Raw genomic sequence first — 16,083 nt, forward strand, 5'->3', positions numbered from 1 at the left:
AAAAAAATCAGCAATTTTCTTATAAATCTCATCTTTTTTTAGTTCAAATACATTGATTTTCGTTCAAATAGTTTAGAGTTGACGTTTTTGATTTTTTTTTTGTTAAAATATTGATTTTTTTATATTTGTTTAAATGTATAAAAGGCTTGTGACATTCTGAAAACATACAGAAAAACATTTTATAATACTTAGACTTTATTTTATTTTCATTAAAAATAGGACTTTTGAAACGTGCCACATTAAATTGTAGTTCAATTTCGATTATAAAACATGTTTTGTTCCCATGATCCTGTTTAATGCTCGGTTAAAAATTTTATAAAGATTAAAAAAATATGTTTTTTTTATAAAAATCCAAAATATATCATTAACAATCTCAAACCTGCTAAAGTGTCAATTTTATCAGCTAAATATGAGCACACTGGTTATATTTGTACGCAAAACATAGTTCAGGGTGGCCACTCAAGTCGGGAAATCGGGAAAGTCGGGAAAAAGTCGGGAATTCGCCAAAATCCGCCAAAAATCGGGAAAAAGTCGGGAAAAGTCGGGAATTCTGAGCATACTTGATTGAAAATTATTTTTTAACTCTTGAATAATTTTGTAATATTTTGTAAAATTTTCAAATTGAATTCACTCATTTCTGCTTTAGTAACTTACTTTAAATTTAAGGTTCTTTTCACTATTTCAATATATTTGAGTATAGAAAAGCTTTTAAAGGCATTCAAAATTTTTATGAATATTGGAGTCTTTGACACAGATTTTCATAATATTTTTTATGAATCAAATGATTGCTTTAATTTTTGTTCATCAAACAAGAGGTAAAGTTAATGAAAAACTAATATAAAAATAGAGCCTAATGGCCAGCTTAGAATTACGATTCTATTTCATTTTGTCACATAATTGGATATTTGGTAACAGATTCCAACTTGAGTTTGTCATCGGTTTTTTTTTTTGGTGAATATTTTTAATTGTTTAACTAAATTTATTTAGTAATTTAAAATATTTTTTTTCCAAATGTTGCCCTTGAATTTTTTTTTTGTGAGTATGGGTAAATAGATAAAGCTTGATTTTCAGTTCTTGGAAAACTTAAATATCGAATAAAATCCAAAATTGAAAAACTTTTTTACGTTTTGGAAACATAAAGAAAATATTGAAATTGCAAAAAAAAAATCCAAGAAATTTTTAGTTATTGCAAAATTGTTTAAAAAAATTGTTTCTTCAATTATTTTGCTTAAGTGGGAAAACTTAAAATCAACTTAATTTTCATTGAAAAAAAACAGTTAAATACTGACCACTAGATAAATTAAAATTGATTAGAAAATTTAATATCAAAAATTACAAAATTTAAAATTTTTTTTTTTTTTGTCAAAAACACTTTTTTTTAATGAATTCCTTGACATTTTTCTAAATCCTTTGAATGAATAATAACAGCAATTATGTTTCAATCATTCTTTGATTTAAAATATGATGCAGTTTTGAAAAAATAGGAACGCTATTATAAGTTCAGTTATCTTTAACTTTTTGTCATTTTCAGTTGAAACGAAGTATCAAAAACTATACGTTTGTCAATTTAAAAAATAACATGGAAGTTATAAGTTTTGTTGAACTTTCGATTATTTTTTCAAAGACAAATTGTTTGTGTTTCTACTCTGAATCATAATAATGAAATTCCATTTTGAAGTGTTTTTTTATTTATTGTTTAGTTTTTGTATTTACAAAAAATGCCTATATTTGGATTTTTTTAAAATTCATTGCGATTTTTTTTCGCTGGTTAATATTGACTGTTCTTAAAGAAAGTTTTTTGTTTGAAATCATTCTTTAGATAAGAAATGCCTATCATTTGAGCATTCTGGAAAAGTCTGGAAAAAAAGTCGGGAAAAAGTCGGGAATTTGAAAATGGAATTTGAGTGGTCACCCTGTTAGTTGTATTTATTCTTTTAGAAATTATGTTTATATACGGTTTTATGATTTTAAATTTTTAATAAATCCCACATATAAAAAAGTTGTCGAAACTATTTTTTCAAAATGTTTAGCGATTTGAAACCTTGTACAAAGCTGTTTCTTGTCTTATTGTAGACATTTTGATAAGCAAATGACACATAGATCACATCATTTGACAAGTTTCCTAAACAGTTATTAAAAATATTCCGATTAATAATAAAGGAATTTTAAACAAAAAACTTAAATAATCGATATGTCAGAAATTTATCGATGAAACATTTCGCTCTTAGAAGCATTGGAAAGCTGAGGAAATTTCCTACAAGACACATTTGGAAAGCTTGTTCTAGAAAACACACCGTGTTTAATTAACTTCCTGGCCCTTCTTGACAGAATGCATCGTACTTGACAGCTTGTTCCAAGGGGACAACAGTTGATCCATCATAAGATGTTGTCTTCTATTTGTTTGCATTAAAATAGAAAAAAAGTTATCAGAAACGCTTTTAAATCGTGGTTTTAGGACCCTATTCTTTGAGATTTCAGCTATCCGATTTCTTTTTCCATTTTCTATTCTGGCTTTGAACTTTTTGGGTGCCTTTTGATCGAGTTTGTGTCTCCGGCAAAGTTATAGGTATAAATGAGGACTACACTCAAAAAAATCAACATGGGTCAATCAAATCAAATTTTTCTGTGAAAATTATTATTGCCATTTAAAGATGGAAATAAATTGATTATGGAGAAAACAAATGTTTGAAAAAGTTGAAAATTATTGTCCGTACGAAAGCCTAAAAAACGGGATCTGTTTGTTTAAAACTTAAACACTGTTTGTTTGAAAACTTAAAAAAAATCTTGAATTTCCCAAAATCATCAAACAGAAGGAAAAATAAATTAAGACTGGAATGATTTTTGAATTTTACTTGATTATTTGGAGTGGTCCTAAGAATTTAAGCACATGCGTAGTGATGATTTTTTTCCAGTAGCAGTTTTTTAATCGCGAAATAAAATATAAATGCTGTTATATTTTATTTTTATTCAATTTAGACTTTATTATTTTTCGTTTGATAAAAAATATTAATAATAAAAGATTATACTTGATACAATCTAAAATTAGTTGAAAACTTTTTTAATTTTGTATAAAAATTGATTGCATTTTTTTTTTTCTAAACTTCTATAAATATGTTTTTTTGTCTATTTTTTTAAATCAAAAATCAAATGTCAAACTTGTATGAACAGATATATGGAAAATTTAATGATGTGAAATGGTTTCCTGAGGCATAAAGAAGGCTAAAAAAATCAAGATTAAAATTTACAAAAAAAAAACAAATTTTTGAAAATGCTTATTTCGAAGAGAATTGTTAAAGTGTTTTTAATGTTAAAATATTGTGGTTTAAAAATTGATTTGTTTTCATTTTAAAAAATACGATTTGTGTGAATTTTACTTTAAGGCCGTTGCAAATATGTTTCAAAGTTTATGTCGCCCCCCCCCCCTCCCTCCCTTCAATTATTGTTCTGAAAAATCAGGGGGCAAAAAAAATATTTCCAAAAAACTTCAAAATTTCCATGAAAATATAAGTCTAATCACACAGCTAAAAAAGTAGTAATCCAGCTGCGTGTAAAAGGCCTGGGTGTAAAATAAATATTGCAATATGTTATGCAATTTTATGTGATTTTACACTCTGAAACATGTAACCCATCAGTATGGGAAACCTACTTGACCGAAATGTCAAGCTCATATATGCGTTTATCCTAACAGATTTTCATCGGTCTGACGGCCGAATGGGCTAAGGCGCCAGTTCTTACTGTTGGTGCTGGGTTTGAATCCCGTCGGTTGCAACTTTTTTTGTGTGTTGCAAAAATTGTACATGCAGTGTGTTATATTAAGTGTTAATTTTGACGAAGGTGATGTGCATGCTTTTGCATGCGATTTTACCATCAGTTTTTTTGCTGTGCAACTGAAAACAATCTAAAATGCATTTTTCTGCATTGATAATCATATTTAGCATGTTTGGGCTTGTTTAAAAATGTTTTGAATTTTTATGAAATTCCAATGTACAGCACGCAAAAATTTTGTTTTTCGCAAAAAATAAATTTTCACCAATACTTAGAAATTTCGGAAACTAGTGATGGCAAAACAACTGGACAGGTGTATAATGCATTTTAAAACACTTTTATTTTTTTAATGTTGAAACCATGGCTCGTAATTTAAATTTTTATACTCTTTTTATTTTTATTTAAAAAAATATTTGCAACGGCCTAAGTGGAAAAAAATAATGAAACATATTTATTTTTTGAGAGCAGCGCTGGTTCAACAAAAATCTTGTTTTCCAAGTAAACAAATCGTTCAACGTTCGAATAAAAAATGTTACAACAGAATAAAATAATATAAAAGTTTAAATTTCGTGAAATCTGTTGAAAACATGAAAAATATTTTAAATTGAAAAATGCAGTCAAATTTATATTTCCGACGATTTTTTTAAAGAAAAAGATTGGCAACACTGTTACATGCATTTTGTCTATCATAACAAATAGATGTGAAAAAACCTCAAATTTATTTTTTGTGCAGTTTCATTTTTATTTGTTTATATTCTCTACAGTGTATTCCTAACCTCAAATTTAGAAAGCCCCACTCGTAGTGACAATCTTTCAAAAGACGAAAAGTAGTCGTTACTATTTTCCCTTATTAAAATCGCTTGTGCATTATTTTCTTTTGTTAACATAACCCTTTCGGAATTCCCAAAAAAAGCAATAAGAAAAAGAACAATCAACCCCATGTCATACCACATCAATACCCCCCAACAAAAAAAAAAAAAAAAAAACAAAACAAGGGGGGTGGAACCGCTGCGGAAGCGGGGAACATCCCCCCGAGGGCACTCTTCTCCACTACAAAAAGTGCTCCGAAAGAATGTTCGCGTGCGTGTCGATTTCAGGCTCCTCCGAAATTCCTCAAGCTGGTTGGCCGACAAGTGACGAACCCCTCGGTTTGCTCTTTTTCTGGTCTTTTGTTAGCTTAATGTTGGTTGGTTATTTTGTGAGATTTTTTTTGAAAACTTTTATCTCAAAAAAGTAGTAAGTGTTCAGAGTTAAGAGTTAAGAGTTAAGAGTTAAGAGTTAAGAGTTAAGAGTTAAGAGTTAAGAGTTAAGAGTTAAGAGTTAAGAGTTAAGAGTTAAGAGTTAAGAGTTAAGAGTTAAGAGTTAAGAGTTAAGAGTTAAGAGTTAAGAGTTAAGAGTTAAGAGTTAGGAGTTAAGAGTTAAGAGTTAAGAGTTAAGAGTTAAGAGTTAAGAGTTAAGAGTTAAGAGTTAAGAGTTAAGAGTTAAGAGTTAAGAGTTAAGAGTTAAGAGTTAAGAGTTAAGAGTTAAGAGTTAAGAGTTAAGAGTTAAGAGTTAAGAGTTAAGAGTTAAGAGTTAAGAGTTAAGAGTTAAGAGTTAAGAGTTAAGAGTTAAGAGTTAAGAGTTAAGAGTTAAGAGTTAAGAGTTAAGAGTTAAGAGTTAAGAGTTAAGAGTTAAGAGTTAAGAGTTAGGAGTTAAGAGTTAAGAGTTAAGAGTTAAGAGTTAAGAGTTAAGAGTTAAGAGTTAAGAGTTAAGAGTTAAGAGTTAAGAGTTAAGAGTTAAGAGTTAAGAGTTAAGAGTTAAGAGTTAAGAGTTAAGAGTTAAGAGTTAAGAGTTAAGAGTTAAGAGTTAAGAGTTAAGAGTTAAGAGTTGAGAGTTGAGAGTTGAGAGTTGAGAGTTGAGAGTTGAGAGTTGAGAGTTGAGAGTTGAGAGTTGAGAGTTGAGAGATGAGAGTTGAGAGTTGAGAGTTAAGAGTTGAGAGTTGAGAGTTGAGAGTTGAAGGTTGAGAGTTGAGAGTTGAGAGTTAAGAATTAAGAGTTGAAAGCTAAGAGTTAAGAGTTAAGATAAACGAATTTATTGTTCGATGTTTAACATTGAGAAAATAATACAACAAGTTGCAAACCAGAGTTCACTGAAGTTATTTGCAAGTTTGTTTTATAGCATCCTACATTGTGCCATAATTACTCTATCAAACGTCAATGTACCGTTTCTACGACCGTTTATTGACAGTATCCGGTCTGATGACATTTCTAACCCGCAAAAAACTGGAAAAAATGTTGCAAAATTGCTCACCAATCACCATTCTCGGATGACCAAACCGGATAAAAACGGTGCCAATTGGCATCGATGCGCACGTTACAAAGAAAAGTGAAATCAAATCCACATAAAAAAAGCTGACAACCATCATAATCTCTTCAAATTAATACCCCGAGTCATTGCACCGATCGCCGCACCGGTTATGATACACACGCGGCGTCTGAGCAATTACCACCCCGTCTGACAGCGCAGCGCGGTTTGCCATAATGGCCGCCGACTTCCATATCGGGGCGCGTCACTTGCCTCTTTTCTTCGAATCAAGGGTCAGGACGTCCGACAGGTCGATAATGAATCAGCGCGGAAGAAAGTGTGGTCGAATGGAATTCCAAGCATTCCTCGCGCGATGAGTCACCATAAAATGTGACGCGCTTCCGGCGCGCGGACCTGTCAAAGTGCCATAATGGCGGCTGACCGCCATCGCGCCGAGATCGTTCCGTTTCATTATTCAAATTAGCACTTTCTCTGGGCGGGTTAGAGGCCCGGGTTGCGGGAATTACGCACGTGTTTTGCGGTGAAACAATCAACGGGCAGCGTCGTGATTACCATCTCGCGCCAGGTTGTTAAGTGGTGAAGACTTAATAGTTAAGCGAGCTTTAGTTGTACTTCGCGAGGAACAAACCATTGTGGAAGATGTCTGTTTCGTTTTGCGTGATCCAACATAAACTTAAAACCTGCCGACGACGATGGGGTACACGTTTATCTTTATCTGCGCTGATTTTCTTAGGCAGGAAGCGCAGCATAAGCCATTATCGCTCGCGAGTCATCGCGCCGCCGTGTTGCCATAAATTTATTACACGCGAAACACAAACTGTGATGAAAAACGATAACACGTTCGGGGGCACGAAATCAGGCTAGAGAGGGAGCAGGTGCCAGATGAAACTTTCATCGAGATAATTTTCGCACTCTGAAAAGTTTGCGGCGCAGCCGCAGCAGTGTTGCCAACCATGCCCGAACACGGGCACAGAAAAGCGATTTTTCACTTTGATCGAACGCATCGCAGTGACAAAGAAACATGGGTTTAACACATCAAGATTGTCGTGGAAGTAGATTTATCGTGCACTGTCAGCGCTGCTGTCACCAGACACATGTTCATTATGACGGGACGTTCCCACCATTATCTAGCAATCTCGAGTTTGACGTTTCTCGACTGTTTCCGATTGTCTTGGTATGTTAAATCCGGAAGGTTAATTAACCTTAGGTTGTCAATCTGTCAAAATATGATCACGTTCCCACCATTGTATAGCAACCTCGATTTTGACGTTTCTCGCTGTATCAAACACTAGAACACGTTTCAAATTTCCCCGCAACAAAAGATCTAGATCACGCTGACCAATTCGACATTCCGACGACGACGTGTGGCCCAATCCGCGCGCCGGAATTAGCATATCAGGGTAAACAAATGGGCACCCTAATCCGTGTCGCCGCAACTCGCGAGCCGAATTAGCTCAAGTATCTTGAGCGTGGTGGCACACGACTCGTGTGGTGCATGCCAAATTGGCTCGTGGCTGGCCGTTCCAGCTGGCTGAATCTGGAACACGACGGCGGAACGGAAACTGGTTCACTGGGGTGAGGTTATGTTGCGCGATGAAGATAGTGCCGTTCGAGATGGTTTTACATATTAACTACACACGTTACTTTTATGGTCGAGAAATGGATAGCTGAGCCCGGAGGGCTCAGAAGAAATTTGACTAATCCCAGTTAAGAGCGCTTCGCGCGTGAATCACCCATATTTTGACAGTTTCATCAACGGCGGCGGCGCCGCCGCCATAATGTCGCCTTTCATTTTATAGCATCCCACCTTTTCATCACCTCGAATTTCTCAACTCGACAAAATTGCGTAGGCTAATTCAAATCATTCCCGACAGCTGCAAAAATGATTTATGATGGCGCAAAACAAAAACAACAACAACCCGTTGCCTGACAGGCCGGCCGACGGAAGTGCCCCTCGTAAAGCTGGCGTGTAGGCAAATCTGTCTTGCGGACAGATTTACAGACAGACGGTAGTTGGCCGTCTCGGGGCTCATCATCATTTCCCGAGGTAGCACTTTGCACAAACTCTGGGTTTTTTGTGTTGTTGAAAGCAAAAAAGCAACGTTTAGAGGGGGCGTACTGCGAGAAGATGCCGGGGGCAATCGATTCATCAAGCCGTAGGTTCTCAGGAGCAGGCCCTTGAGGGCGGAACACTTTGCGGTCCGATGAAGGGGCCTTTCAAACAAACGCCATAATGAAGGTTATTTTCAAGCTTGAGCTGTCAATATTGCCATAATAGACGACAGCTGTCAAAATAAGGGGGCAGTTTATGGCAATCGTCGAATGAAGTTTGTTAAGCGTAGTTCTTACACGCATGTTCAACATCCTAAGTTTTGTCGAAAGACATAAGGTCGAATGGACAAAAGGTCGAAAGTGGACAAAAGGTCGAATGGACAAAACGTCGAATGGACAAAAGAAACAAATAATAATAATAATAAACTTATAAAATATTCATGATAAATATATTTACTTACAAATCGAATATTTTTGTGATTTTTTCCATTCTTTCAAACATGAGCAGTTCTTAAAAAATAAATGTTCAACTTTTGAAATGTTTTGAAAGTTTGTTTTTATTTAAAAAATACCTATTATACCTAATAATTTTTCAAATCTTTCAAATATGGGCGGTTTTTGTCAAAACAACTTCAACTTCTAAAATAATTATAATGTTTTTGTTTTATTTTTTCAACTTATTCTTGTCTGTTGTTTTTGTTTTTGTGATTTTTTTCTTTTCAATAAACTATGAATGGTCCTTTCAAAAAAAAATAAAAATTAAGATTCATCAACAATATTTTGAAATTTAATTATTTTTTTGAAACTACTTTTTCCTAATTGTCAATATATTTTTGTAAGTTTTTCCATTCTTTCAAACATGAGCAGTTCTTTTTTTTTAAAAAAAAAAAAAAAAAAAAAAAAGATCGACTACTAAAATATTTTTAAGTTTTTATTTTATTTTTTAAAATCTATTCTTGACTCTCGTAATGTTTTTGTGTTTTTTCCATGAAATAATACGTAAAATATTTATGAAGTTTTTCAAATATTTATTTATAAAAAAATGGTTGGAATATTTTTAAGGCTCCCATCAAAAGTTTTTTTTGTATTTTTTTTATTTGACGTTTTGACCTATTCATTCTTTTGTTTTGTTGACCCTATATCTTTCGACCTTTTGTCATACATTCGATTTTGAACGTGCGTGTAGATTCAATATAAGTTGGAATGCATGTAAGCCGTTTACATGAAGTTAGATGTAAATTGGATGTCAACTGTTTATTTACAAAAAAGGTTACTTCTTTTTGACATATTTGTTTTTAACCGGATTAATTTTTAAAACGTTAATCAAAATGTTACGGATTTCGCTAAACCAAACTATTTTTTTCTGAAATTTAATGTTTTTCAACATCTAAATGTTCCATTACAAAAAAAATAAAGCGTAAACCAAAATTATTTTCTACCAAAATATATTTTTTAAGTTTTGAACACTCTTGAATTTCAATTTTTTAATTTCTTTAAGCTCAATTTTTAATGTTTCAATTTTAAAACTTTTTGAAATTTTAAAATTATAAACTATACAATACTTATTGTTTTGAATTGTTTTTTTGTTAATAATTTTTGCTCAATTTTTGTGTTTTTTATTTTTGATTTTTTGTTATTTCCAACTCTTGCACTAAAAAAATAAATATTATAATAAATTCGTCCTTTTAATTTTAGGCATTTTAAGATTCTGTCTATTTGAGATTCGACCTTATGAGGCAATCTGGATTTTGAACATCATTATACCGAATTCAAAATTATTTAATCGTTAGTATTTTTCAGTCGCATTAAAATAAATCTATATTATTTGTTTTTTTTTTCAAAATATATTGAAAACAAGCATCGAAAATCACTTTCCATTTCTATTTCCGTTCAACTGTGTTTCGCTTAAGAATCATATTTCGTGACCCATTCTTGACCGTTTCTTGAGCGATTTTTTACATAAAGTTTTGCGTTCCTTCCGAGCTCTGTACTGGCCTTTAAGAAAACAAATCATCTTAAATTTGCTTGGAAAATGGTCAGAATCTCTATTTTAAATCCGATTTCTGATTACCTATTTTTGACAACTGAAAATCTGCCTAACCTCATTCGGTCTATGTATCTTGATTAGCCATAAGCGTATGCCATAATGGCTGCCATCTGTCAAACTCTCGAGCTCGACCATAAAAAGTTGTCAGTTTTTCACTAAAATTTCTGTGTAAATCTTCATCTAAATCACTTAATTTTCATCCAAAAAAAATCAGATTTGGGTGAAGTTCACACACTTTTCTTTGAGTTCTGGTTGAGATTTAGGCAATTCTGACATTTGTATTGTTTACTCTTCTCTTTTTTTAAGGTTCATTTGAAAAATATGTTCGACGTAATTTGGTTTATTTTAGTTGTGCGGGCAGGATGTTATCAAACCGGATGCCATCTGTCAAAAGCGTTTGCCATAATGGTCGCCTACTGTCAGCCTCATGACCATGAAGTGTTGCCAGACGACAATGAACGATTGTTAGAGCTTCATCTGTCAAAATTGAGATGGATACCAAAACAGCAGTCAAATGATAGTTTTATGGCAACCACAGAATGAGATCATCAAGTGAGATAATTGTCTGAGTCGATTCGTCAAAATCTCATTGATTTCAGATGTACGTGCAGGGCGTTACCATAATAGATGACATCTGTCAAAACGTGCTATCAACAAAAGCGTTTGCCATAATGGCTACAACAGCTGTCGCGAGCGTAAAGTGTTGCCAGCTGCAAGCAAGTATGACGCTAATGAGCGATTGTTCCGCCGACTTGCGCTGCTGTTTAGGGCTCTCTCCCATATATTTCATCTCTAATTACGAGAGGTGTACATGATGGGCCGATGTAGAGGAAACTGCCACGACAAGTGAGAAAAGGTTGTTGGGTGGTAATCGCTTTATGGATTGTTACACTTTTGAATGGCGCTTCAGCAGCTGGGCGCAATTGTTATGGGGCGCGCACAGACTCCCACCAGACTTTGGTTGAGGCTTGAGAGTACTTGTGGCGAAGAGTCTGTGTAGAGTTGTTAGGGAATTAAGGGAAAAAGTGGGGCTTGTTTTCCCGGCGAATGAATCCGTCTTTTTTTTTGCGGCTTGTTTCACACACGCGCGTCCGACTACGGAGCCAATTTCAGGCGCGGCAAGTGCAGCACCAGTGCCGAGTTATGGCAAAGGAAATGTTTTTGTTTCGAGCGCAATTAGCTCGATTTGTATGAAATGCAGCAAACGTGCGCGGAAAAGACGGCCCCCCATTGAGACATTCTTGCGGCGAGCAATGAACTGAGAGAGGAACTTGGTTTTTCGCAATTTGACAGTTGGCTTCCATTATGGCAGTTGCTATAAAAATTGACGCACTGGAATTTCAAAACAATATAAACTGACAATCCATGAAAATATCGTATTTATTGCACTTTCACCATAATGACGTCCTGTCATTGTCCAAAACTCCTCCCTCAAAGTGATTCACCTCGCAAATGAGGCTAAAACTGCTCGTACATGCAAATTTGGGCACATTTCTCAAAAGCAGCGAAACAAACTGCCCAATTCGGACCCAACATTTAAACCCAATCAATTACCCGCGGTCAAAATAAAACAAATCATCTCTTTTTGCTTTACCTCCTCCAAACCCCGCGCAGTCGCCATTATGGCATAATGACAGTTTGGTTGCGTGCGGCATGCCACATAATGACACTGCGTACTTTGGAGGGACCACCCTGTCGGAGGGTTGCGGCGCGTCATACGGTTCCCCTCGGGTCAGAAGGGAGTTATTAGCGCCGAGAGGGGCACATGTATGTGAAAATATTTCCCCAATTGAATTGCTTTGTGTGTGTTTCTGCGCGTTTTGTATTTTTATTATTGTTGGGGGACCCCATTTTCTCGCAACGACTGTAATTTGGCACGTTTAATTGTGCCTTCTCCGCAAAAAAATTCGCGTACGAGAAAGTGAAGACTTTATTGTGTGTGCCTGTGTTTGATATGCGAATTTGAAGCGAAATGTTTCGGTAATGACAGCTGCAACTTACCAGAGAAACTGCCAGCACCAGGTATATCCGAAGGAGGTTCCACCGCTCACCGGGAGCCCACCGTAAGCTCCTCATCGCGGGAGCCGGTCCTCGTTGTCTGGAAAAGAGAGAAACAACAAAACAGCGTTATCATCGCGACACGTCAAAGTCCGCCATTATGGCGCTAATTGCAGAACTGTCAAAATGTGCTATAAAGAGGTGCGCGCAAAACAATAGTCCCTTTTGAAAAGACGTCAAACGTCAGCGGCGGCGCACAACAGCAGCTCATAACCTCAAAAGTGGCCCACTCATATCAGGGAAAGGTCGATCGTTGATTTATTTATTTATTCAATGATCAAGCACTTTTCATCCCCAGATCGTCGCCGGAGTACCGTTCGTCGGCGGCGACACCCGGAGCAGAAGTGAGGTTAGGCCTCTCTTTTGTTTGTTTTTTTCCTTCCTTCTCGCAAGTAATATGAATGGTTGTTATCGGCCTTCTAGGATCGCGCCGCCGCCAGCTTTGATTGATAAGTGCTGCTGACGATGACGGTGGGAAGCTTTTTTTTCCTCTGACTCTGACAAGTGCCTCCTTAACCCAGACACTTGAGGTCCCGGTGGGAACGCGCCGTCAACACTTTTCAGAGGGGGGAGATCTACCGCGTTGCGGCGATTTGATTAGCTGCGGTATCCATTATGGCAACGTTTGACAGCTGTCAGACGAGACGCTTCTTCACTTGAACCAAATTTCGAGGAAATTTAGCGTTGCCAGTGGCAACGCACAGCGTTGTGACATTCGGAACCCTTTTTTGACAGTTATCAACGACGCGCGTGCAACGCGCCTAACGGCCGTAAAATTGCACGGCGAAAAAAAGAGTGTCGAAGCGAGTTTTTTTTATGGACTCGACGATGACCGCGCCGCATAAATCTGTCAAAACAGGTTCCCCACGACACTGCTCGTGAGAGTGATTGGAGATGGCAAGTGGCCGATAGGGGGTTCGGAGAGGTGTGTTGCGAATTCCTGGAATTCCTGCGCGGAGACTTGCCAAACTTGGTTGGTGTTTGACTTATGAGCGTGACTTTGTCGTGGAGTCATTTTGGAGTAGATTTTTCTCAGTGTGTGCATCTGTCAAACATGCACTCTTGTTGGAATTTGCGAATTATCGTTACACAAAAAGTCAAATATGGCGTTAGAGACCTGTCAATATTACACTCTTGCTAAACCTTGCTCGTTTTCCGTAAATCTGGGTCATCTTCCAACGATCAACCACGGACCACTTTCGCTCCCGACCTGTCAACATCGAAATGATTGACATCCCGCATTTAGCGTGTACGAATACGCGTACGTGTCATCCTGATGGACGTAATGGAGCCACGTCAGACCAAGGGGCTGACCACTGCCCGCCAACGTGCGCCAAGTCAGGTGCAAGAAGATTAATTATCCTACCCACGAAGCCGGCCGTCCAACGGAACCCGGTAGACACCACAAAAACCGCTGCGCCACCTCCGACGACGCCGCTGCCGCTGATTATTCAATTGCGTGATCAGCTGTGGTCAGCGCCTCTGGCGGCGGTGAACCACATTTGTCACTTGACAAAGTCGACGATTGACAGCTGCAGGGAGCCGAGAGCCGTTTTTTTGTTGTTGTCTCGCTTGTGATGTCGCCGCGGGAAATCCTAATGGAGTCTTGCTACCCGACTTTACCCCCGTCAGAAAAAAAGTGCTGAGCTTGGCGAACTCGCCACCAGAGGGGGAGGTAATGACGATAATTACCACTATCATTACTGTGTGTGTTGTTTTCACCGAGTGCGCGCGAGCACCGCGCCGATGGCGCTGATGTCTCTCCGATATCCAATCCGTCCTTCGTAGATCTGCCGGCGAAGCCGGATTTGCGCCCGGTTCGTTCCGGTTTCCACAGCTTTTCTCGTTTTCCGCACCGTGCGGTGGATTTTCTTCCAATTTGCTGGGTAATTTATGTTTACTTTTACCCCCTCCCGCGCAACCGTGCACGGGGACCTGTCAGCGGTGGTACGAAAGTGCCCCACCAGAGGCGCTACCACCACGAGTTTCACTCTTCATCGCGCGCATAATTCGCCTTGATTGATTTTATTTCGAACGCATTTTCGCGCTCGCGATCAACTTGTTTCACCTCTTTTTCATGGGGGTAAAGTCAACGATCGCGAGGTAATTTGACGGTCGGTTGTTTGGCTAACAAGTTAATCAATTTAGGCAAATGTTATCGTGCTTCCGGTTTCGGTCGAAATCAATCACCCTGCCTCGGTAATGCGAATGCAGTGTTGCCAGCCCTCGGTAATCTGATTATCGTCAAGCTTCCGTAAGCGTGTAAGACGATATCTGCTGCTGCTGGTTCGTTACATCAACCGGGATGACCTGATTCGGTTGATTTACCGCCCAGAAGGGCTAATCCATCCATGTGTGAGCGAGATCGAGAGTAGACAGACAACCTTCCGGCGGCGGGCAGGGCACTGGAGCGGAATATTGATGGCGACGTGGAAATTCGATACGGTTACGGGTACGATGAAGGGACCCACGGGATTAGTTCTGGGGGCTTGCTAGACATGGTTAAATGAGGTGGAATCATCCTCTAAATGGGTGGAAAAATCAACAAAGCTGGCTTTTTAAACTCGAAACACTGCGGAATGAATTAAGCTCTAACCCTAACTTAAAGGTTCGCAGATTAAGATTAACGTGTATCAAACTGTCACGAGAGTCACATTTACGAATAACATTGAACGCTTTCTGAAACTTACTCATTTTTAAGTTATTTTTACCATTTTATCCAAACCGTACACTCAAAATCAGAACTACCCCTCAAAAAGGGTTCTATCTACCCGTTATCTGTCAACACAAGGTAAACAAACCCTTATTGAGGGTTACTTCCACCCTTTTCTTCAAGTTTACCGGTGGTAATGGTGGTAACTCTTTGCAAAAGGATATCGACGGGTAAACTTTAAAAAAGGGTGAAAGTAACCCTCAAAAGGGGTTGTTAACCTTGTGTTGACAAATAAAGGGTAGATAGAACCCTTTTTGAGGGGATGAGCTTTTAATAGCCAACTGCATTAATATTTTAGTGATTTTTTGCCAAAAATGTTTACTTTTTAAATTTACTTAAATGTGATGAATTTACTAGAAAACACTGTGAAGAGAATTTCTAACTCAAAATAAAGTAGACATAATTTAACGTGTATGAGGGTCAAATTGACGGGAAACTTTCAACACTCATTAAAACTAACACATTTTGGAATTATTTTTACCCAGATTTTACCTAAACCTACCCTAAAGCATGCATTTTTAAGGTTTCTCTACACTTATTTTGAGGTCATTTGCACTGAAATTGTAGTAACTTTTTGTCTGAGTGGATTTCGACCAGGCTCTTATGAAAATAATTCCGAAAAAATATCAATCAGTCACAGAAATCCCGAGGAAATTTGAGTGTTTATCCAAAATTGCAAACTTAAAAAATACGTTTTCAATCAAAAATAGAAGAGATGAAAACGCTTATTTATGACCCTTTCAAAAGGTGAACTAGATTTTTACGTTTTTAAATGTTTAAAGAAAAGAGTAGAATCAATCAATTTCGAACCAACAGTTTTCGAAATATCGCGAGTTGAAAAATTAGGGCACTATAAAACTAATTTTTCATGAAATTGTTATAATTTAACTTAACTGTATATCAGCATCTGATCAACAATGTAGAAAAAAAAATTAAAGGAATTGAAATTGAAGTTAAATTTTTTTAAGCTTTTCGAAAATATCTTGTGTTTTCCTTAATATTAAAAAAAAAATTGAACTTTTCTAAAATAAAGTTACTAAAAAATGCCTATTATTTTATAAACTTTATAAATAAAAAGTTACTAAAAAGTAATTTTTATGTATCAAAAGATGATTCAATTGTGCCTCTAAACCATATAAAAAAT

The 16,083-nt window shown here is 36.7% G+C and overlaps 1 protein-coding gene across 1 annotated transcript in view; it reads right to left on the minus strand.

Moving 5' to 3' along the window:
- LOC120417716 (uncharacterized) overlaps window positions 1–16,083 on the minus strand; it is a 39,390-nt gene that overhangs the window by 8,795 nt on the left and 14,512 nt on the right. The window contains exon 2 of the mRNA XM_039579867.2: window positions 12,170–12,266. Within this exon, the coding sequence (XP_039435801.1) occupies window positions 12,170–12,244 (75 nt within the window). The 5' untranslated portion in view covers window positions 12,245–12,266. The remainder of the gene's footprint in view (window positions 1–12,169; window positions 12,267–16,083) is intronic.

The sequence above is a fragment of the Culex pipiens genome, chromosome 1 (assembly GCF_016801865.2).
Source record: "Culex pipiens pallens isolate TS chromosome 1, TS_CPP_V2, whole genome shotgun sequence".
Taxonomy (NCBI): domain Eukaryota; kingdom Metazoa; phylum Arthropoda; class Insecta; order Diptera; family Culicidae; genus Culex; species Culex pipiens.